Source organism: Procambarus clarkii, chromosome 21 (assembly GCF_040958095.1).
Source record: "Procambarus clarkii isolate CNS0578487 chromosome 21, FALCON_Pclarkii_2.0, whole genome shotgun sequence".
Lineage (NCBI taxonomy): Eukaryota > Metazoa > Arthropoda > Malacostraca > Decapoda > Cambaridae > Procambarus > Procambarus clarkii.
This window is the reverse complement of record NC_091170.1, coordinates 29,796,276-29,820,729: the sequence shown is the minus strand read 5'-3', so window position 1 is coordinate 29,820,729 and position 24,454 is coordinate 29,796,276. Positions and strand designations below refer to the sequence as shown.

The 24,454-nt window shown below is 43.7% G+C and overlaps 1 protein-coding gene across 1 annotated transcript in view; it reads left to right on the top strand.

Moving 5' to 3' along the window:
• Positions 1 to 2,489: 2,489 nt before the first annotated feature.
• CenG1A (Centaurin gamma 1A) overlaps positions 2,490 to 24,454 on the top strand; it is a 491,255-nt gene continuing 469,290 nt past the window's right edge. Inside the window, exon 1 of the mRNA XM_045746459.2 lies at positions 2,490 to 2,787. Within this exon, the coding sequence (XP_045602415.2) occupies positions 2,616 to 2,787 (172 nt within the window). The 5' untranslated portion in view covers positions 2,490 to 2,615. The remainder of the gene's footprint in view (positions 2,788 to 24,454) is intronic.

Here is a 24,454-nt window from a genome sequence, read left to right as displayed (position 1 = left end):
ATGCTGGTTGAAGGAAGGGAACATACATATTGAGTTCTAGTCACACCATAATGTGGTGACTACCTTGGTACCAATTTCAAATATTTATCTATCTCTCCTTCCACAATACTAATTAATTGCCTCATAATACAGTATTGTGATGGACGATTATCATTATACATAAATGTTATTTGCCTCAATTGAATGTAAGTACTGTATAGCCCCTGATTTATTTACCTCAGGCCCACCAACTAGTGGCCTCGACGAGGACAGGAAGCCAGTGGCTTGTCAAAGGTCCTCCAACACTGCACGACAGGGCGGATCTCATTGAAACTTTTAAAATACTTAGCAATTTGAAGGATGTTGATCTGGACAATTTCTTCAAAAGATCAAATATAACAAAAACAAGGTGCAACGGTTTCAAGCTCAAGTCACAATGTAGGACAGGACAGGAGATGCATTTTCACCCACAGGGTTATAAACCCATGGAACCGCCTACCCGCCGAAGTCGTAAATACCAAAACTGCTAACTTTAACCAAATCCAACTTGAAAAGATCCGGGCAAATGACAAGCCGCCGGGTTTCTATCCTCATCTACTAGTGTTAGTGGCCCTCAGGTAAATTTGTCCTAATGATTTTTTCAAGCTGGATTTTATTTAAAGTTCAACAGAGTTTTGGCATTTTGGTAAAACCGGTTGTTTTCTGCTGAGCTCTTTCCGGCATTTTGTGTTTTGTTTTGTTTTATAAATAGGGGTGACCTTTGCATATTTCCAATCTAGGGGGAAGGGGAGACTATCTATTGGTCTAGAGATTTTGTGAAAACTAATTTCAGCGGTAGACATAATCCTGCCAGTTCCTGTATGACTGGATTGGATTCCATCCACACCTGGGGCTTTTGAGTGTTTTAGTTTGTCATTGCTCTTCCCGATTATGTCGCATGTTATGGGTATATCCCTAAATTCATTATCTTCACCTATAAACATTTGTGATATGTATTTACCCCAAACAAGTAAGTAATAGTTTCAAAACCTTGATCTTGTATTGTGATATATTGGATTATAATTATTTAGAAATGTTTACTCAAATGAATATTCCTCAATAATTATATTTTTTGTATCATTATGCTAGGCTAAATATAATACTGTTTTGTGGACTAGATCGCGTGCACCGAGACGTACCAGTGTTTTTCCCTGTAATCATTTAATTATTTTATTACAAATTTGAACGTGAAGCTCCTGGGTAGATATTCACAAGCATTGACTTGTTACCGCGAGGTCACTTACTCCGCAACAACTAAACTGCATGAGGGAGTCTATGCTGGCAAATCAGCTATGTTTTTGCTTGTATTTGTTTGCAGTAGATTTCTGGAGTAATGATTAAAGTTTGTTGTTTTTAATAATTGAGTATTTTGCAGTTGTTTTAAATTAGTATGTTTTCATTCAGAAGTTCTTCCCAGATATATGTTTAATTTGTATACTGAGTCAAGAATTAACTCAGGGAATTAAGTTGAGGAGTAAATCCCACAGGATTCTTTCCCTAGATTGGAAATATGCAAATGTCACCCCTACTTTCGAAAAGGGCAGAAAGAGCTCAGCAGAAAACTGCCGTCCGATCAGCTTGATATCACACATCTGCAAGCTCATTGAGATAATTCTAAAGGAGGGAACGGGAGAGAGAGAAATAGACAGAGACCCGGGCCCTACAGGGTAGCCCATCTAGTATGTATTTAACTGAAATAGCCTCGGCTATCATCGTCTTTTGTATGGTCACTGATGGTCGAGTGGATAAGGTACCATGTACAGTTGCATTGTGCTTCTGGCGGACTGGGTTCGAGTCACTTCTAGGGTGTGGAGTTTTCAGTTGCATATATGCTTGGAGACCATTAAAGCTTGGTCGCATAGTATGTATATATATATACGTAAGTATATGCGTAAGTATCCACTCGGAAAATTAAACGAAAATTCCGAACGCTTTCATGTTTCATTATATTATCAAGGACATATATATGGGAGAGAGAAGGAGAGAGAGAGAGAGAGAGAGAGAGAGAGAGAGAGAGAGAGAGAGAGAGAGAGAGAGAGAGAGAGAGAGAGAGAGAGAGAGAGAGGGAAGAAGGGAGAGAAAGAGATGGAGAGGGAAGGAGAGAGAGAGAGAGATGGAGAGGAAAGAAGGGGGAGAGAGAGGTGGGGATTGAGGACGGAGGGAAGAGAAGAGAAAGAGAGGAGGGAAGCGTAAAGAGTGGGGGATGAGGAGAGAGAGAGAGAGAGAAGCTCTCCCTCCGTCCCCGGGCGACAACCCGAGCCGAGTTGCCAGTTTTGAAAAAAGCGCCTCTGAGTGAGCTATCAGTAGAAGATCGGAAATATTATAATAACATTCCTATCTTTAGAAAACCTAACATGACCGGCATTATAAGCTTATTTTACTTAGATCTGTGTACAAATATATATTTTTTGCAGCGCTCTTGTCATAAGGTGTGTAATGTTTACAAAGAAGCTCGTCTGACGGACCAGTAGTTGTGAGCCATCTTTGAGGGAGTGTGTTTACGTTCTGTGAGCTCTCGGATAAATTCAACCCCGGATCCCCATACAGTGAATACAATGCCTTGTGATTTTGTGAGATGATACATAAAGTGATTCAAAATGAATAACCGACATGTACCGCCGTATTTAAGCAGTTCCTTGGCAATACGCCAGGAGATCCAGAGATTCGAGTCTGTCCATCCTAGCATCTACGCTATTTATGACATAATAGAGCTGATTCCAGACCCCGTATTAGCCCAGCAGATCCGTGAACATGTCGTCTGTATTGAAGGTAAGGCGTGCACAGCATTATTTCCCGCAGTAGCTATGATAAACACCCCGACCTACTCACTGTGACCCGTCCCTCACTCAAGCAAGTTCCAGGCTACTCCCGCCTCCTTTCTCAAATGATTACTCTTCCTCTTCAGTCAATGGTAGCAAACGAATTACAAGCGGTAATGTTGACCGTCACCCCTATTCATATTTTAAAAAATGTAGGTAATTGAGTTCCAATGGAATCTGTGAATAAAATAGAAAATACTTCCTGACCAGTTAAACATTGGAGGCGTTCCCTGGAGCGGCAGAGTATATAAGCCAAGTCCCCTGGCCACAGTGGGTGTTCCGGAGGTGGGAGTTGCCTGGGTGGTCAGCAGGTGGCTGGGTGTCCGGGAGAGGCTGGGTGCCCAGAGTGGGTGTTCAGGAAGTGGCTAGGTGGACAGGTTGTCGAGGAAAAGGCTGAGTAGTCAGGGTGTTGAGGTAAAGGCTGGGTGGTCAGGGTGTTGAGGTAAAGGCTGGGTGGTCAGGGTGTTGAGGTAAAGGCTGGGTGGTCAGGGTGTTGAGGTAAAGGCTGGGTGGTCAGGGTGTCGAGGAAAAGGTTGAGTAGTCAAGGTGTCGAGGAAAAGGCTGGGTGGTCAGGGTGTCGAGGAAAAGGCTGGGTGGTCAGGGTGTCGAGGAAAAGGCTGAGTGGTCAAGGTGTCGAGGAAAAGGCTGAGTGGTCAGGGTGTCGAGGAAAAGGCTGGGTGGTCAGGGTGTCGAGGAAAAGGCTGGGTGGTCAGGGTGTCGAGGAAAAGGCTGGGTGGTCAGGGTGTCGAGGAAAAGGCTGGGTGGTCAGGGTGTCGAGGAAAAGGCTGGGTGGACAGGGTGTCGAGGAAAAGGCTGGGTGGACAGGTTGTCGAGGAAAAGGCTGGGTGGTCAGGGTGTCGAGGAAAAGGCTGGGTGGATAGGTTGTCGAGGAAAAGGCTGAGTGGTCAGGGTGTCGAGGAAAAGGCTGGGTGGTCAGGGTTTCGAGGAAAAGGCTAGGTGGTCAGGGTGTCGAGGAAAAGGCTAGGTGGTCAGGGTGTCGAGGAAAAGGCTGAGTGGTCAGGGTGTCGAGGAAAAGGCTGGGTGGTCTGGGTGTCCATAAAGGTTTTGCTTGATACCTGGTTGATGGGGTTCTGGGAGTTCTTCTACTCCCCAAGCCCGGCCCGAGGCCAGGCTTGACTTGTGAGAGTTTGGTCCACCAGGCTGTTGCTTGGAGCGGCCCGCAGGCCCACATACCCACCACAGCCCGGCTGATCCGGAACTTCTCTTAGAAAACAGTCAAGAAGCTCAACAACAAGTGTGACAAGTTATTGCACACAAAATACACACAAAATGAATTACTGGCAACGTAGAAAGATATCTTTAATGTCCTAACAATCAGAACTCAGTGTGTACTCAACAAAGTAAAATACGGATCATCGACCACGAAAAACTAAGTCCCCCAAGGTACTATACATGTTTTAGTACTTTTTCTCATTCTTATCTCAGTCAAGGACACAAACTATCCTTATACAGTCAAGAATACTGCATTATATTTGCACACGACACTAGGATTTTTATGAGTAGACAATAGAGGACATATAAAATCTCCAAAGTTATGTAAATCAGGTCTTTCAGTGGACCACAGATATGTTTAATGAAGATAAGTTCCACCGGCTCCTGCACAATGGAAGCACGAAAATATAAAAATAGAACCACATGAAACGCAGTCATATAATACTATACAACGAAAAAGCTATATGAAACATTTAATCTTGCCGGAAGTCCTTAGTTTTAAAGAACGCAACAAGGCAGCTGCCATAAGTGCAAGAAAAATGACAGGTTAAATAACAAGATCCTTTCGAACAAGAGATATCATTCATATGATATTTTTAAGACACTAGCGTTCTCTAAGGTGGAATGTTTTTGCATAATAACATCCCCATTCAGACCTGGAGACACTGCTGATCTGGAGGGCATGTAAAGCTCTTTGACGACAAGAAACCCCTCAATAAAACAACTAAATTGTTGGGACCGATTAAAAAATTTGTAATCTGTATTCCCTAGAGCGCAGGCGGGAGATACATAGTAATTTACACTTGGAAAATATTAGGTTACCTTGCGTTACCTTACACAACTAGTTGGTTCCGGAGGTCACCGTCCCCCGCGGCCCGATTGACCAGGCCTCCTGGTTGGTGGTCTGGTCAACCAGGCTGTTGGACGCGGCTGCTCACAGCCTAACGTATGAATCACTCTAAGGTAAGAAAGAGATGGGTGGCTGGGAGGTTTAAGATTGTTCTGGGTGGCCGGAGTGGATGTTCAAGAGGAAGGTGAGCGTCTACAAGGAGGCTGGGTGTCTACAAGGAGGCTGGGCGTCTACAAGGAGGCTGGGCGTCTACAAGGAGGCTGGGCGTCTACAAGGAGGCTGGGTGTCTACAAGGAGGCTGGGCGTCTACAAGGAGGCTGGGTGTCTACAAGGAGGCTGGGTGTCTACAAGGAGGCTGGGTGTCCACGAGAAGGCCATAACGAAGCCGAGAGTCTAGTCCAGGAGGAGGTTGATATCCATGAAGCCTGGTGGCTGAAGGTAAGGTAGTTTAGAATGCTGAGTAGTCAAGGAGTGTAGGTGGCCAAAGTTTGTGTCCAATTGAACGCGAGTGGCCAGGCTTTCCAGGAGGAGGCGGGGCATAACAAAGGTATCTGACAGACTTTAATCTCTGTTTAAATTAGTGGAAATAACCCCACATGAGACCAGGCGGCATGGCATGAAGTGCAAAAGAGCCCCATTGAAAAACAGAGGCGCATTAGGTACACTGAGAGATTATCACATCAAGAGGATGCCAAGATTTTTAAGCTCTTATCTACACACAACTAGCCGATCTCTCGGCTAGATGTACATAACTAGCCCATCTCTCACAGTGTTCAAGAGAGCACTTGATTCTTATTTGATATTTAAGTCCTCATTACTCTTTCAAATAATGAAAATCCCGTTTGGGGATTTCAAGACAAAAAATCCTGCTTGTGAACTCTTGGAACGGTAGGCATGCACTACAGGTCACTACAGCATGCACTACAGGTCACACAGGATGCAGGTCACAAACTTGTCCTACATGGCGGCTTTAGTAGCCTAGTAGGACAGCCCGTCCTCCTATGGTTTCCCAACGTCAAGAAACGGTCGTACTAAAGTGCCCTTATCCTAACCTACCAGAGGGCCCAAAACAGAAAACGGGGCAGTATGTCAATTATGCGAGTCGCTACCATTTTCTAATACGTCAATTTTTGGCCTTGGGTAGAGTGAGTATACGTCAAAATGCGACGTTCTATTAGGAGGACGGGTTGTGGGCTACCTTACCTTACTTTGAGGTGCTTCCGGGGCTTAGCGTTCCCGCGGCCCGGTCGTCGGCGCTATGCCAGAGGAGTAGTCTAGGCTGTCGTCGGCTGTCATGCAGTGTTTGCCTTAAGTTCAGCAATAAAGTTTATCCTACACGTAATAAAATTTATCCCCCTTTATCAATAAATTACGGGGATTATTCTGTGTTTACTTATTAGCCTCTCTACTGTTTTTCTTTTAAATCGCATCATACGTTTGACATCAAAAAGCCTATAGCCACACTTGCAGACATGTTGATTAATGATGTTCACGATAATATTACACGAGGGACATAATCGCTGTAAAGCGTTTCTCAGGATTGGATTTTTGGAATCCATTGTTGCAATGATCTCTCAGATATTCGACTGCATGAGAAACAATATCACTGGTTGAAATTGATGTTGGGCTGATTTTATTCCGTTATTTACACTAAAAGAACAATTAAACGTACACTATCGCCCGTGCCTGGTGCACGAGCACCAGGCACGGGCACCGGGAGCTTCCCAGACGAATTTCATCATAGCCACGATGATCATCATATTTCATCATAGCCACGATTCATCATATTTCTCAGTACTTGGGCTATACAAAATACTATACGGAAGTTAGTCAAGCTTTGCTGTATTGCATATAAAAATAGTTTCATAGTACAGTATGTGGTTAACTTTTAATTGGGCACATATTCTCAGATATGCAAGTGTACAAAATATTTAAAGCGGATAACTGTGTTCAGTATTAGATCTAATTGTCAATTTTTTCGGTATTATGTCATATAAATATGAAACCAGCATCGCCATCTTCTTCCTACTTATTATAGACTGTCACACCGATCGTCTCATATACCCGGTTATAATATGAGATTATGTGTTGTTATTATTAGAGTGGTTATCTTCTTGAGGTTATCTTGAGATGATTTCGGGGCTTTTTAGTGTCCCCTCGGCCCGGTCCTCGACCAGGCCTCCACCCCCAGGAAGCAGCCCGTGATAGCTGACTAACACCCAGGTATCTATTTCACTGCTAGGTAACAGGGGCATAGGGTGAAAGAAACTCTGCCCATTGTTTCTCGCCGGCGCCTGGGATCGAACCCCAGGACCACAGGATCACAAGTCCAGCGTGCTGTCCGCTCGGCAAACCGGCACCGACACACCGAGTGTGTCTGATGACAGGGGTAACTCCTACAGTTTTTAAATGATACGAAAAAAATAACCAGGCACAGCATCATTTAAATGATACGAAAAAATAACCAGGCACAGCGTCATTTAAATGATACGAAAAAAATAACCAGGCACAGCGTCATTTAAATGATACGAAAAAAATAACCAGGCACAGCGTCATTTAAATGATACGAAAAAAATAACCAGGCACAGCGTCATTTAAATGATACGAAAAAAATAACCAGGCACAGCGTCATTTAAATGATACGAAAAAAATAACCAGGCACAGCGTCATTTAAATGATACGAAAACAATAACCAGGCACAACGTCATTTAAATGATACGAAAAAAATAACCAGGCACAGCGTCATTTAAATGATACGAAAAAAATAACCAGGCACAGCGTCATTTAAATGATACGAAAAAAATAACCAGGCACAGCGTCATTTAAATGATACGAAAAAAGTAACCAGGCACAGCGTCATTTAAATGATACGAAAAAAATAACCAGGCACAGCGTCATTTAAATGATACGAAAAAAATAACCAGGCACAGCGTCATTTAAATGATACGAAAAAAATAACCAGGCACAGCGTCATTTAAATGATACGAAAAAAGTAACCAGGCACAGCGTCATTTAAATGATACGAAAAAAATAACCAGGCACAGCATCATTTAAATGATACGAAAAAAATAACCAGGCACAGCATCATTTAAATGATACGAAAAAAATAACCAGGCACAGCGTCATTTAAATGATACGAAAAAAATAACCAGGCACAGCGTCATTTAAATGATACGAAAAAAATAACCAGGCACAGCGTCATTTAAATGATACGAAAAAAATAACCAGGCACAGCGTCATTTAAATGATACGAAAAAAATAACCAGGCACAGCGTCATTTAAATGATACGAAAAAAATAACCAGGCACAACGTCATTTAAATGATACGAAAAAAATAACCAGGCACAGCGTCATTTAAATGATACGAAAAAAATAACCAGGCACAGCGTCATTTAAATGATACGAAAAAAATAACCAGGCACAGCGTCATTTAAATGATACGAAAAAAATAACCAGGCACAGCGTCATTTAAATGATACGAAAAAAATAACCAGGCACAGCGTCATTTAAATGATACGAAAAAAATAACCAGGCACAGCGTCATTTAAATGATACGAAAAAAGTAACCAGGCACAGCGTCATTTAAATGATACGAAAAAAATAACCAGGCACAGCATCATTTAAATGATACGAAAAAAATAACCAGGCACAGCGTCATTTAAATGATACGAAAAAAATAACCAGGCACAGCGTCATTTAAATGATACGAAAAAAATAACCAGGCACAGCGTCATTTAAATGATACGAAAAAAAATAACCAGGCACAGCGTCATTTAAATGATACGAAAAAAATAACCAGGCACAGCGTCATTTAAATGATACGAAAAAAATAACCAGGCACAGCGTCATTTAAATGATACGAAAAAAATAACCAGGCACAGCGTCATTTAAATGATACGAAAAAAATAACCAGGCACAGCGTCATTTAAATGATACGAAAAAAAAATAACCAGGCACAGCGTCATTTAAATGATACGAAAAAAGTAACCAGGCACAGCGTCATTTAAATGATACGAAAAAAATAACCAGGCACAGCATCATTTATCATGCTTGAACTGCTTGCTGGACTCTGCTAATGGTGCGTGGCGGGTACACCATTAACGATTGATGATCACGTGAACCGGATGCTGCACCGGTGTTCAGCTTCCTCGATTCCCGTATTTAAACACAGGCAATTAATGATAAAATGTGGGATTAGAGCGTCATGATGGCAGGTTGGGATAGACTGCTACCATCACTCAATAGGCAAGCCGAGTCTGGCGTTTAGGCTAGCTTACAGTATCAACAAAACTCGTGATCGCCAAATAACCTTGGCCGATCACGATGTTTTACCGACACCTTATTTTCTTGTCTTACATATTCTTCACGTCCTTATTTGTCGTATCTTGGATTGTCAGGATGAAGTAGTCATTGAATTTGGGGGGGGGGGTCCAGCTCAGCACTGCACACTGAAAACACCAAGAAAAGTAATGGTTACTTCTCTAACAAGAAAGTTTAAATCCATTATCAAGGCAAACTGAAGAGAGATGGGAGACATCTCCCGTCACGCAGGGTGCAGTCGCACCTCCACAGATCTCCAGTATCGTCTATTGATACTGGTAATGGCTCAAAAGGGCCACCACTTACGGGCTATTCCTGCCCGTGCCACCTTTTGCGTGGCTTAATCTTCATCAATCATCAATACCGAAGAGCACGTTAGCACCCTTCACCATGTAGTGCGCAGCCTGTTCTTCATACCATGGTTTTTAGCCAAACGATTTTATCTGTAACACTGGAGCCTTGGATCACCAGTACGCTATATTGACGATCCGTGTGTGAATAGTCTGGTGTGGCCTCCGTAGACTACTTCATTGTGTTAAAACAAAAAATGTTAATTAATAAGAAAACAAATTGACTTTTAGTGTCATTGATTCCTACTTTATTCTCTTGTGGTTTTTATTTCATAATGCCTCTACATTTTGCCAGTGCAATTTCCTGATCACGTTGCCCAATATGACTAACTGTCCTTCATATAGTCTAGTGTAATTGCATAAATGCAAATGTACCTAAAGTTTATTAATAAAATCAACTCTTGGGTAGTAATAAAACTTTATTAATAAAATAAACTAAAAATAAATACTGTATATATAGAAGGGGTACCACCTCTGGTGCAAGTGTAGGGACCCATAGCCTCGGAGTGTATATATATATATATATATATATATATATATATATATATATATATATATATATATATATATATTGACATTCACTAAGAACTTTATCTGTGGACCAAGCAGATAGGCCACACGGCCACATAAAGAGAAAGAGACAAGTCAACCAAGTAAAGGAAAATAGATCACCGGTACAACTTCGTACCGTAGTTCCAGCAGGGTCTGAGACCCTTGGTCCACGGGGAGCGTGTGCAAGGACGTCTCTTAAGGATCTTCGTTCCAAGACCATCCAATCAACTCTCTTCCAGCGCCCTACCAATCCTACTGTTTAGATAGTATTTTGTGTAACTATGCGCACTATAGTACAAATAGTGACGTACTAAGGAATTATATAGTAGAATTTCCTACTATTCACTTTATTGAGTTAAAAAAATGAAGCTAGAAAAAACTTAAATATTCCTAGGCATAGTATAGCACACACATGTCCTATATTAGACCTCATATAGCGTATATTAGGCCTAGGAAGGTTAGGTTAGATTAGTTTGCCTTTGCAACATAAATATAAAATCTTTTCCGATCTGTCCAAATTGAGTAGAACAGATTTCTACTTTCTAATTGCGTTGAACGTCAGTAAATGTACTATGGTCCTCATCTTAACTATAAGTACTATCAAAACAGAAGGATGGGCTACAGCGCCTCAGTGTAGCGATCCAGAGGGGAAATGCCCGCTGCATCCTCGGTTTCTGGGCGGCGTTGGGGTTCGAAGAAATCTACAGCCCCCAGGAAACAAACTTCCTTTTATTTCCTCTAAATTTCTTTCTTTATTATGCACCCAATACCCATCCCGTGGGCGGTGGTAGAAAGGGTTACAGAGGCACATAATCAGTTCAGGAACTGGACCCCATAGTTAACTAAGCAAGTGACAGTCTTTTGAATCTAGTTATACAGTTATTAATGTTATATATATACACAACAGTCACTATACAGGGCACTTTACATCTATGGTGAGTCACACAATTACTAGTCTTGCTCCACACCCACCCAACTGGGCGGCAGCTTTACAGTCATGTGCAGGCTGCACCTACAGCAAGTTTTTCTCTGAATGCTTTTTATCGGTACCCATAGCCTCCCTTCTACGAGGCTATGGGTCCCGACAATATATATATATGTACATACATACATACATACATACATACATACATACATACATACATACATACATACATACATACATACATACATACAGGACGAAGCTCATCTCCTAGCAGTGCAAGCTCCCCATGCCAGGGACTTCCTGTTAGCTGTCCCTAATTCCGCCTTGGGCACCCGCCTGGACCATCGGGACCCAAGTATTGGTGTTGCCCTGCGCCTTGCCGCCACTATCTTCACCGAACACCGGTGTATTTGCGTCGGCAGACCAATACGGCAGCCATGATCTCATCTGTCGTATGTCACTGGGAAAGATTGCCAGACATGAAGCAGTCATTGACATCAAGAGAAGTTTGGCTACAGATGGGTGTCCAGCACAAAGGGAACCTCAGTTGTGCAGACCTGCCAACAGCAACAAACGCCCAGATGGAGTCACCCTGCAGCCATGGAGGGAAGGTAGACGGGTCGTATGGGGTTACACGAGTGCGTCTACATTGGCAGATACCTATCTCCCTCGTAGTACAGCTGAAGCGGGGCAGCCACCTTCAGGGAGACCCAGGAAACTTAACAAGTACAAGGACCTAAAACGTTGTTGCCGGTTTGTGCCGATAGGCTCTGAGACCCTGGGCGCCTGGGGTAAATGTGCACTGAAGTTCCTAAAGGAGGTGGGTGAGGAACTCATTAGTTCCTAATATAAATATATATATATATATATATATATATATATATATATATATATATATATATATATATTTTATATATATATATATATATATATATATATTATATATATATATATATATATATATATATATATATATATATATATATTTTATATATATATATGTATAATATATAATATATATATTATATATAATATATATATTATATATTATATATATATATATATTATATATATATATATATATATATATATATATATATATATATATATATATATATATCGTATGGATGCAACACGTCCATAGGCTACTACAATAAGCATAGTTTTTGTTTTTTTTATTGTACCTGGAAATCTCTCATTACCCCACCGCAAATTGGACAAGTGCTGCAGGGTAGGTACGATTTCTATTTTCTGCTTCTATTTTTCATGTTAGGGCATGATTAGTGAACATCCCCCCCCCCATTCCTATCGCTCTAACTTCTCTCTCTCTCTCTCTCTCTCTCTCTCTCTCTCTCTCTCTCTCTCTCTCTCTCTCTCTCTCTCTCTCTCTCTCTCTCTCTCTCTCTCTCTCTCTCTTTATAACAACTTGGACCCGTGTTTCAGCCTTCTAACAGGGCATTTCCCTGAAAGGGAAAGAGAGGCTTATCGTTGGAGCCTCTCCAGCTCACGCGTCCCCCGGACCTTGAAGCAAAGTAGAGCAGAGGCTTGGTCTAGCATGTAAGCCTCCTCAACGCAGGAGACAGACACCCTATGTAATGTCTCCCACCAAAGCGTAATCGCCACCACCACCTGTTGAGGTCTCCCCGTCTGGAGTAGACGCGCTACGCAACACGACAGTAGTCAATTACACACACAAATCACAGTAGCGTGATGCATCAAATGAACAAATCCACAAGGGGGGATTTTACCGTGTCGTAGCTCAGTCGATTAAGGCAGCGTCTGGAATCTCGGACGTAGGTTCGAATCCTCGTCACGGCCCTTGTGGATTTGTTCGGTAGTAGTCAAGTTTACTGGCCTTTTATCGTGAGTTTTTGTTGACAGCTTTTGCTAGCCTGTCATTCAGCGAGAAACCGTGAACACGCTCATGGCTCCAGTATGTCAGCTGTGACACAGTATTTGATGATTGTACTCTCATTGAAAGTCCAGTTACAGCCCCACTCCTGTGCCAGGTAAGTCCCCTACGGGCTCACCATAGCCCGTTCTACTTGGAACTTGTTCCGAGTAGTTGAATCTATAACAACAACAACATTGAAAGTAATTACTGCTTTCCAACCTTAAGTACAGTATCGTACCCCTCTCGCCATAATTTGTCGGCAGTCTCGTAGGATTATTAGGAAAGGCCTACGGGCTCACCATAACCCGTGCTACTTGGAACTTTATGTTCCTGGTAGCGAATCTTTAACAACAACAACATTATTAGGCCTACCATACAAATGTCAGTAATGCTTGCAACGTGGGAGGCCTAAGCAATACTTGGTTCCTTGTGTATGTATAAGCAATGCGTGCCAGCATGTGTAACTCAGTCACATATATCAGACCAATCTTGGAGTATGCAGCTCTAGTGAGTCCGTATCTAGCTAAGCATATGACTACGTTGGAAAAGGTTCAACGGTATGCCACCAGACTAGTACCCGAGCCGAGGGGTATGAGCTACGAGGAAAGACTACCGGGATTAAACCTCACGCCACTGGAAGACAGAAGAGTTAGGGGAGATATGATCACCACATACAAAACTTCCAGGGGAATTGATAGGGTAAACAAAGACAGATTATTTAACACGAGAGGTACAAGGGGACACAGGTGGAAACCGAGTACCTAAATGAGCCACAGAGACACTAGAAATATTTTTTTCCAATGTCAGAGTAGTTAACAAATGGAATGCACTAGGAAGTGATGTGGTAGAGGCAGACTTCATACACAATTTCAAACGTAGATATGATAAAAGGCCGATATGCTCGTGATTGTACACCAGTTGATTGAAGGTTGAGAGACGGTACCATTGGGTGAGTTTATTGGGTGGTTATAGATAGGAGCTGCCTCGTATGGGCCAATAGGCCTTCTGCAGTTACCTTTGTTCTTATGTTCTTATGTAGCAAAGTGGCGAAGCTCAACCCCGCACAAGTCCGACTAGGTGAGTACGTACAAGTGTTGTAGTGTGTGGCCCCCTGGCGTCACAACAAGCAGCAGCTGAGGTGTCTGGCCGGAAGCGTGCACCTGCCCTCAAGTGGCCGCCTGCGCCACCGCGCGCTCTCCCGCACCACCAGTTTTTATGGCCATTACCCAGCTTTCTTTCGCCCGGGTAAGGTGGGGGGTACTCGCCTAGTTTTACTCACCTAGTTGTGCTTGCGCCGGTTGAGCTTCGGCTCTTCGGTCCCGCCTCTCAATGTGAATAAATTTATATACAGGTTCCTGATCCTATTGGGGTTTATCATAATTAGTTTTGAAACTGTATGGAGTCTGCCTCTGTCAATCCTAATGGATTCTATTTGTTGACTCCTCTGATACTGAACAAAATTCTTTCTACTGTCTCTGTGGCTCATGTGGATATTCCGTTTCCACCCGTGTCCCTTCGTTCGTGTTCCACCTCTGCTAAATAATTTGTCTTTGTCTACCCAGTCAATTCCCCTGAGCAACTTGTAGGTGGTAATCATGTAACCCTAACTCTTTGTTCTTCTAATGACGTGAGGTTTAATTCCAGTAGTCTTTTTCTCGTAGTTCATATCCCTCAGCTCGGGTACTAGTCTGGTGAAGTACCTCAGAACGTTCTCTTACATTGTCTTGTGCTTGATTAGATAAGGACTTCACGCTGGGGCTGCATACTCCAGAATTGGTCTAACATATGTGGTATACAAGGTTCTAAACAGATTCTTTACACAAGTTTCTAAAAGTGGTTCTTGTGTTGGGCAATGGAGCATATGCCGCTGATGATATGTTTTTGATGAGGGCTCGGCCAGGTTGGTCACCTCCTCCTTGCCAGACGAGCCGCTTGTTATTGAGTCCGAGAAATGCAAACTAATACCTCATGAGGTTCCTCTGAGCCTTCTTACAGGGCTTGTCAGGCTTGCTCTGATGTTTGATTGGGATCGTGTTCATTTCGTGTATAACTTGTTGAGTAAAAAGTCTCCAATTTCACCAGACTGTATACCATTTAATGCCATTTACCGTCCACTGCTCAAGTATTTTGCACACCCTGCACAATGTACATCAGTGAGAACCTTGCTATTCTAAAAGCACACTCATGAAACAGTTGTACCGTACTATAACTATAACCAGTGTAACGCAGTGATTTTTGGAACTCCTGATCAGGTTATGGCACGTAGCTTCAGGAGACGACTCTCCTAATCCTGAGCACTCCGTGTATAAGCTGTATACAGGAACTGGGTCACATCCTCCCAACACTGAATGTCCAGTCATTATACCCTTTACATCAGCCGATATGATATGCCTGAAGCTGTGCAATTGGCTTTATCTCCATTGTCATTGTTGGTTAACAAATTAGGCCCTTATGTGGCCAACGATCCTGCGAGATAGGGATAATGGTGTCACATAACTTGACTTGAGTCTGTAACCCTTCAGATAGTCTCGGGTTGCCGGATTCAGTGGGAAATGAGTGTGAGGTTGGAGGGAAGCGCTCTTCCGGGAGCCTCGCTCCGCGGGTGAGCTTCCCTGACCCACTGACCGTGATCTCTGACCTCAGACAACCACGGGGTGCCATTGTCGGGGTCGGCTGGGCCTCCCAAGTGGTTGACACTGTCGACGTTACCAAGTTCTATATACACTGTATACTAGCTTGAGAAAAGTTAAGTATAAAATGAGGGTTTTTTCTAATAAACATTGAACTCTTTGGAAGTCTTACCCCTACAAGTTTTCTCAGGACCATGACCCACCATCAGGAGGCCTGGTCGACGACCGGGCCGCGGGGACGCTAAGCCCTGGAAGCACCTCAAGGTAACCACCAAGAGGCCCTGGTCCTCCCCCCCCCCCCTCTCTCTCTCTCTCTCTCTCTCTCTCTCTCTCTCTCTCTCTCTCTCTCTCTCTCTCTCTCTCTCTCGCCTGCATTAATTAAGAATGGTTAAATAATGGAACTGCAAACTGATAACAGTTATCCATCATCAATTCATCTAATATTTGACCTAAAAAAAACTCTTTATTTGATGAGTTTATTATCACTTTCCATTAGGACTAAACTTTATTTAGTTCTATGTTATAATTATGTTACATACTGGATGAAGAGTTTTTGTACCAGAGCCTTAACGTGGTCGGTTAAGTTGACTTAACACGCGGATCACGCAAGCAGATATCGAGAGGCAAGTCAGCCTCTCTCTTCTTACTCCCTCCATTCTTCCTTTCTTCTCCATCCCCACGCCACAGCCTTCGGACGTGAGCCAGATCACCAACCTCTTCAGTAACACCTCAAAAACATATGAGGAACAATAGACCTACCGCGTATATATATATATATATATATATATATATATATATATATATATATATATATATATATATATATATATATATGTATATATATATATATATATATATATATATATATATATATATATATATATATATATATATATATATATATATCACAATCGACTTGAGAATGGTCCAGGACGGACCGATACGTCGTCGTCCCTTCATTTTCTAGTGTGTGATCTGGTCAACATATTTCAGCCACGTTACTGTGACTCCACGAAGCAACACGTGGAAGACAGAGATCGATAACGTTGACAAAAACCCACGTCAAGTATCGGAAGTGCCGATGGAGGCTGTTGCCTCCTGCTGTCTCTCGTCCTTTTTTTTTCAAGAGTCCAATGGTTAGTGAGGGGGGAGGGTTGTTAGGCGACGATTTCCGAAATAGTGTTTCAACGGTTTTGTAGTTGGGTGGGTTTGTTGTTATTGTGTGTGTGTGTGTGTGTGTGTGTGTGTGTGTGTGTGTGTGTATGTGTGTGTGTGTATGTGTGTGTGTGTGTGTGTGTGTGTTTGGGAAGGGGGGGGGGGTGCAGGTGGTGTCGGCTTGGGTTGCAATAATTTCCTGTTTTCTGGTGTTTCTTGTTTAGGAGTTTGTTGGTCAGGCTCGATACATAAACTTGTAATTTACTATTTGAAGAATCGACGAGCAATATTTAATATGGGTTTAATGAGTGAATGATTAATTGGCTTAAAAAACTAATTATTACTGAATCGATTAAAAGATCAACGTATATTATTAATAATTAAACGATTAATGTTATAAGAAGAGGGTAATATGACTACTTAAGTGATAAATCGATTATTTGAGTTAGGGATTAAATGACTGATTAATTAGTTCAAATAATATAAGGTATTCTTTTATTTGTTTTAGGGAGGAATTGTGGAGCATCGTAATTTTCTGCGAGAATGTTGTACAAGATCTAAGTCATGATTAGTAATCATCTTGAACCAAACAATCCAGCGTAGGCTAGACATATATGAGATTGGCCTCATATGGTCCGGTAGGCCTTCTGTACTGCCCTCTGTTATGTTCTTAGATGCACGGAATAAGACGCAGGATACTGGGATTCATGTCTATGACTATACTGTTATTCAGCTTTATTTTAGCCCTTTGTTTGGCCTCGTCTGGAGAAGGAAGAAAATAGCCTAAGCCTTTGGAGTGCATTTTATTATCTCAATAAACTCACTCGCACCTCGTCTAGATTAATGCTGGTCAGTTTTGGTCACCGTGCTATAGAATGGACATTAATTAACTTGAACGTGTACAGAGATGGATGACAAAGTTAATCCCAGGCATTAGAAAGCTCCACTTTGAAGAGAGATTAAGAAAGCTTAATTTACATTCTCTAGAAGGGTGAAGAGTAGGGAGTCATGCCTGAAGTGTTCACGTGGATGAAAGGGTACGAGTGTGCTGTTGATGTATTATTCATATTCATCATCACCGCTGGGATTAGTAACTCATCACTGGTGCTGGAATAATTCCAGTCGGTTGAGGTTGAGAGGGGCTACTTAAGAGAGGGTTCATTGTGGTGTGGAGAGAAGTGAGGCCGACGGTACATCAGAAGGAAACGGGGTACACGCAGAGTTACACACAGTTACAGCCCCGCTCCTGTGCCAGCAGGTAAGTCCACTACGGGCTCACCATACCCCGTGCTGCTTGAAACTTTTGTTTCCAGTAGCTGACTCTTAAACAACAACGTACACGCAGGTGAATACGATACAGAGAGAGAGAGAGGCGGTACACACAGTCACATTCCAAGCATGTGGTTAAGGAAGAGATCATTTAGCACGGCACACACGCCACCTGCCGACAAGTGTGTGACCTACAATTAGCGGGGCGGCAGCGTACAGTGGTGTCACTAGACCAGAGGGAAGACTTCCTGCCCTCTCTCTCCAGATACTCCACGCTCCGCTGACTCTTCTTGTCGCATAATAATGCTCACACGCTCAAAGGTATTTGAAACGAGAATAACAGTAGCAGGCGGAGGTAGGCACAGTACAAATTGGTAGTAGCAGGAGGAAGAGATGGACATAGTATAGAGTGGAGGGTAGCGACCATATTTAAATTTTCGACTGTCTTCCATTGACGGCCAGAGAGATGTAGCAGTTTGAGCACTCAAGGCACGGTGTTCTTCCGCTGTGCAGCCGAGGAGGGGAAGTTGCGGTGTAGCTACCGTGCAGAGACAGGGGGTGTAGCTACCGTGCAGAGACAGGGGGTGTAGCTACCGTGCAGAGACAGGGGGTGGTGACGGGTGTAGCTACCGTGTACCGCCCCACACACTAGTGATTGATGAAGATTAAACCACCGATGAGATAGCACGGGCATGAATAGCCCGTAACACACACTAGTTGTTGTTGTTGTTTAAGATTCAGCTACTTGGACCAAACAGTTCCAAGTAGCACGGGCTATGGTGAGCCCGTAATTCACTAGTGGTAGGAGGTGACTATATAGTTACGCGCCGGGTCAGGGTGAGGGGGGGGGTGGAGGAACACCCTGGGGAACGGAGAGGTCGATGATGGTATTGTTGTATGGAGTGAGCGTTGCTCCGCTCCTCCCATACACTAGTGGCTCCTGCTACCTCTGGTCGCCTCCCACACGCTCCAGCTCCAGGGCCCCGCCTCCTGGCTATTGTAGGCTACTTGGCACATATATATATATATATATACCTTCACACACACATATATATATATATATATGTGTGTGTGAAGATACATATATATATATATATATATATATATATATATATATATATATATATATATATATATATATATAATATATATATATATATATATATATATATATAATATATATATATATATATATATATACTATATATATATATATATATATATATAATGTATATATATATATATATACCGGAACAACCGTGGACATTTTCAAGAGGAAACTAGATTTATTCCTCCAAGGAGTGCCGGACCAACCGGGCTGTGGTGGGTATGTGGGCCTGAGGGCCGCTCCAAGCAACAGCCTAGTGGACCAAACTCTCACAAGTCAAGCCTGGCCTCGGGCCGGGCTTGGGGAGTAGAAGAACTCCCAGAACCCCATCAACCAGGTATCAACCTTCAGGTTTTCTAATGCTCTCTAACACTTGCTGTTAAAGTTACCAGCACCGCAGAATACAAGTGTTTCTTGTTTGCCTCCAACTGTTTTGTCGAGTCGTATCGTCTCCTGTGTGTTGGCGGTGTACCCCGTGCTGCCTGCTGCTTCGTGCCCCGTGCTGCCTGCTACCTCGTGCCCCGCGCTGCCTGCTGCCTCCTAGTTACTAGCAGCGTTGTCCGCGCTGCCTGCTGCCTCCTAGTTACTAGCAGCGTTGTCCGCGCTGCCTGCTGGTCGCTAGCGGCCTACCGGCAGGTGGTAGCTAGTGGCGTGTCTCGTGCCACCTGCCATGTTTGGTGGCGGGGGGCAGCAGCAGCGGCGGCCCATTCACACACGATGACTGACGTCCCACACCCGCCAGCCCTCCTCTACCTCGTACACGTGGGGAAGGGGGGGGGGGAGTGGGGTGAAGGGTAGGGAAAGGTGGCAGAGCACAGGCCAAGGTTTGTGTGTGTGTGTGTGTTGACGTTTGTTGGTGTGTGGCGTGTGAGGCTTTGTTGGTGTGTGACGTGTGAGGCTCTGTTGGTGTGACGTGGGGGGGGGGGTGTGACGTGGGGTGGTATTGGTGTGTGACGTGGGGTGGGGGTGGTGTGGTGCGACGTAGCTTTTAATAGATTAGCGCGTAGCTCTGTTATGGTATCATGTAATTATCTTGACTGTTTTGTTGTTAAGGCAGTGTGTAGCCGTGTTGGTGTATCGTGTAGCCGTGTTGGTGTATCGTGTAGCCGTGTTGGTGTATCGTGTAGCTGTGTTGGTGTATCGTGTAGCCGTGTTGATGTATCGTGTAGCCGTGTTGGTGTATCGTGTAGCCGTGTTGGTGTATCGTGTAGCCGTGTTGGTGTATCGTGTAGCTGTGTTGGTGTATCGTGTAGCCGTGTTGGTGTATCGTGTAGCCGTGTTGATGTATTGTGTAGCCGTGTTGGTGTATCGTGTAGCCGTGTTGGTGTATCGTGTAGCTGTGTTGGTGTATCGTGTAGCCGTGTTGATGTATCGTGTAGCCGTGTTGGTGTATCGTGTAGCCGTGTTGGTGTATCGTGTAGCCGTGTTGGTGTATCGTGTAGCCGTGTTGGTGTATCGTGTAGCCGTGTTGATGTATCGTGTAGCTGTGTTGATGTATCGTGTAGCCGTGTTGGTGTATCGTGTAGCCGTGTTGGTGTATCGTGTAGCCGTGTTGGTGTATCGTGTAGCCGTGTTGATGTAGTGCGTAGCTATATTGATACGGCAAATAGCTATTGAGTCCGGATGAATAATTGTCGATTAATGTTGGGTGGAGGACGGACAGTTGGCCTCTCTGTGTTTGGTGTCGTTGCTCGCCTAATTGTGCTTGCGGGGGCCGAGCTTCACCTCTTGGGCCCCACCACGGCGAGTCTTCTCGGGAGGTATTCTGTAAGTCAGCTTGTGAAGAGACAGAGGTCATTCAGCGACAACCCGTTCTCGCAAATTCGTAAAGTCAATATTGACTTATTAACTACGTGCATAGGTGATATACTAAACATAATAGATAACCTTAGAAAGATTCATAGAAAACACCGACCTTACCTAACCTTGTTAGTATCGTAAGATAAGCATCTTATAGCTTCGTAATTACAATTATTACCTAACCTATAATAGGTATAGGTTAAGTAATAATTGTAATTACGAAGCAATAAGATGCTTATCTTAAGATACTAACAAGGTTAGGTAAGGTCGGTGTTTTCTATGAATCTTTTTAAGGGTATCTATTATGTTAAGTATGTCACCTATGCACATATTTAATAAGTCAATATTGACTTATTAAATTTGCGAGAACGGGTTGTTCAGCGACTAGGCTTAAGCTGTTCTCTTATGAGGACATATTAGGTATCATTCCGGAACGAGTCTTGTTTTGTGTTGTTCTCAGATGAGACGTGTTTATGAGTTTGTCTCAATTTTGTAGTTGTTGTTGTTATAGATTCAGCTACACGGAACAGGTTCCAAGTAGCACGGGCTATGGTGAGCCCGTAGTGGACTTACTTACCTGGCACGGGCGTGGCGCCGTCTCTCTGAATGTTGTGGGGGATAGACCTCTTTTATTAGGTCACACTGCAGGTCACTGTAAGGTAAAGGTGTTTTATAAGGTCACGGTGGAGGTCCGTCGTGGGTATGAGGTTGTATGAGCCTTGTATTAGGTTGTGAGGTCACAGAAGATACCTTCCTAGCCTATGAGAGAATGGTGCGCACGGTGCATGTCAGCTGTCCGGGGACTGCCCTATTGTTTCTCGAATTCGCGATGTCATGGTGAACACACGCTCGGGCCAAAGGGGGAGAGGAGGGATAGGATAGGGGGAAGTGAAGGGACTGAATAGGAACAGAGGATGGATCGAATAAGACAGCGAAGAGAAAGATGGATAGAGGGGTAAATATGGCCGGGGTATGAGAGAGAGATGGAACGAAATGGGATAAGAGAAAGGCGGGATGGGAGGAAGAGTTGTAATAGGGGGCTTCGTTGAGTCACATTCACCCACAAATAACGCGAGGGATTTTCAGGCAATATTTTAACTAGGCTAGGAGCCGGTCGGCCGAGCGGACAGCACGCTGGACTTGTGATCCTGTGGTCCTGGGTTCGATCCCAGGCGCCGGCGAGAAACAATGGGCAGAGTTTCTTTCACCCTATGCCACTGTTACCTAGCAGTAAAATAGGTACCTGGGTGTTAGTCAGCTGTCACGGGCTGCTTCCTGGGGGTGGAGGCCTGGTCGAGGACCGGGCCGCGGGGACACTAAAAAGCCCCGAAATCATCTCAAGATAACAAGATAGCATGAATACATTCACGAAGTGAGGTTGATATTAGTGGTGTGTCTGAAGTATTGTGCAATATTTTTTGGGGAAATCAAGATGACACTCGTTAGAACTCTGATGTCATATCCATCACAGACACACTACAGGTCATGTGCCCTGGTGTAGCAAATGTGATGTCACCTGTACAGTTAGACCCCCAGCAATCCCTCTCTGGGATCAATCAATCAATCAACCCTCTCGTGGTTGACCCAGTGGCCGTTTACCTGGTTGTCAGACGTTGGAGAGAATGCGTCACCTCTGGCGCTATGATACCTGGTTGATACCTGGTTGGTGGGGTTCTGGGAGTTCTTCTACTCCCCCAAGCTCGCCCCGAGGCCAGGCTTGACTTGTGAGAGTTTGGTCCACCAGGCTGTTGCTTGGAGCGGCCCGCAGGCCCACTATGTACTCATTACGTGTCTTCGTTTATCTGAAGCCAAGTGCGAGGACCGAATGATAGCCTAGTTAGGCAGGGGCTATCTTGTTTGAAGCAGCGACGTAAGAGGACCCATTTCAGCAGTTTTGTCGATGGCAGAATATAATGCAGGCACTTGTACGTTGATCTGGTTGTGTGCCTCACTTGGAGGGAATGTGTATATATATATATATATATATATATATATATATATATATATATATATATATATATATATATATATATATATATATATATATATATATATACTGTATTGTCTTTCAAGTGATTGGTGCTCAGAGCCCCTATGTACCGTGAGACTAAATGACTACCTCAAGGTGCAGTGTTACGTTATTATACGCACTAATGACATTACAAACGGTAGTTCCGTTACCAGCAATGTCATTATATTTTTTGTATGACAGAGTGTGTGTAACAATGTCAATCAACACCCACCGGGGTCTGATTATGACATTTCCCCTCCACTGCAATCTTTTTTTTTTGCACTATCGCTCGCAAACTAAGAATAGGGTGTACAATAAACTGACCGCCGTTGACGATAACAATCAAAGGGACGGGAGAGGGAAAGGGACGGGAGAGGGAAAGGGACGGTATAGGAGGGCTGAATGGACGGAGCAAACAGAACCGGGGGTTCAGTTCCAGAGCCTATTGTGTGCCTCTGTAACCCCTTAACTCTTCCACACAAAGGATGGGTATGGGGAGAATGATAAATGAAATAATCTAAACTTAAGTTTTTCAAGTTGACGTGTCCAGGGGAATGTCAACTCCTTAGCAGCATTGTAACATTGTTTTATATAATTAAGACCCCTCCTCCCCCTCGCTACTTTATGAACTAATCTCTCTCTTTTGAGGACAAAACATTTACATGTTATATCTTCTCTTTCTGTTGGGAAGGTGACGGGTCGGCCGCTGACTTCAACAGCACGCTAATGGTTGTAATATTACTTGTAGCCCGGGCTTCACCCGCGTCTCGCTCTGTGACCAGAGACTCCTGGTTGATACCTGGTTGATGGGGGTTCTAGGAGTTCTTCTACTGCCCGAGGCCATGCCCGAGACTCAGGCACAAGTTTCACAAACACCTCGATTGCCTTTGACCCAAAGCTTGACAAAGTTCATTCAGCTTTGACTCAAGCTTCACAATAACCACGTTCAGTTTTGACCAAAGCTCTATAGCCACATTACGCGTCTGTGATCTTACATGTCACTGTGACGTAGAGGAACCAGTCCGGCCTCTCGAGCTGTCACGGCGGACAGCAAGTGATGTATTAAATTGCCCGAACCTAACCAAACCGATGATGGACCCCCACGCATTGAAAATGTGAGAGCCGCTATGATTTATAGTACATCATATTTCGTCCGATGGGGATTTTGACGGCAAAAATGCGATGTATTATACGAGAGGCCAAGGTGGGTGGAGGCTTTTGTGCACCTACTGAATACTCCCCGCTAGGGTGGTGCAGGCTAGACTGAAGACAGTGTCATAATCCTCGTTTATTTTATCACTGGCGTTCTGTTAGCCTGTTCATCCGTTTCACCAGTTTTATATGTCCATTTCTTGATTTTTGGTCGAGTTGCTCACTCTTTCCTTTCGTTCTCTCGGTTTATCAACTTAAATGCAACACTCTGAACTAAATGCACTGGAACTGGCGTGTTCCAATTCTCGTAAGAATCTTCCTCTTGCTTCTTAAATGTCACAAAATGGTTCTAAATGAATTTCCGATAT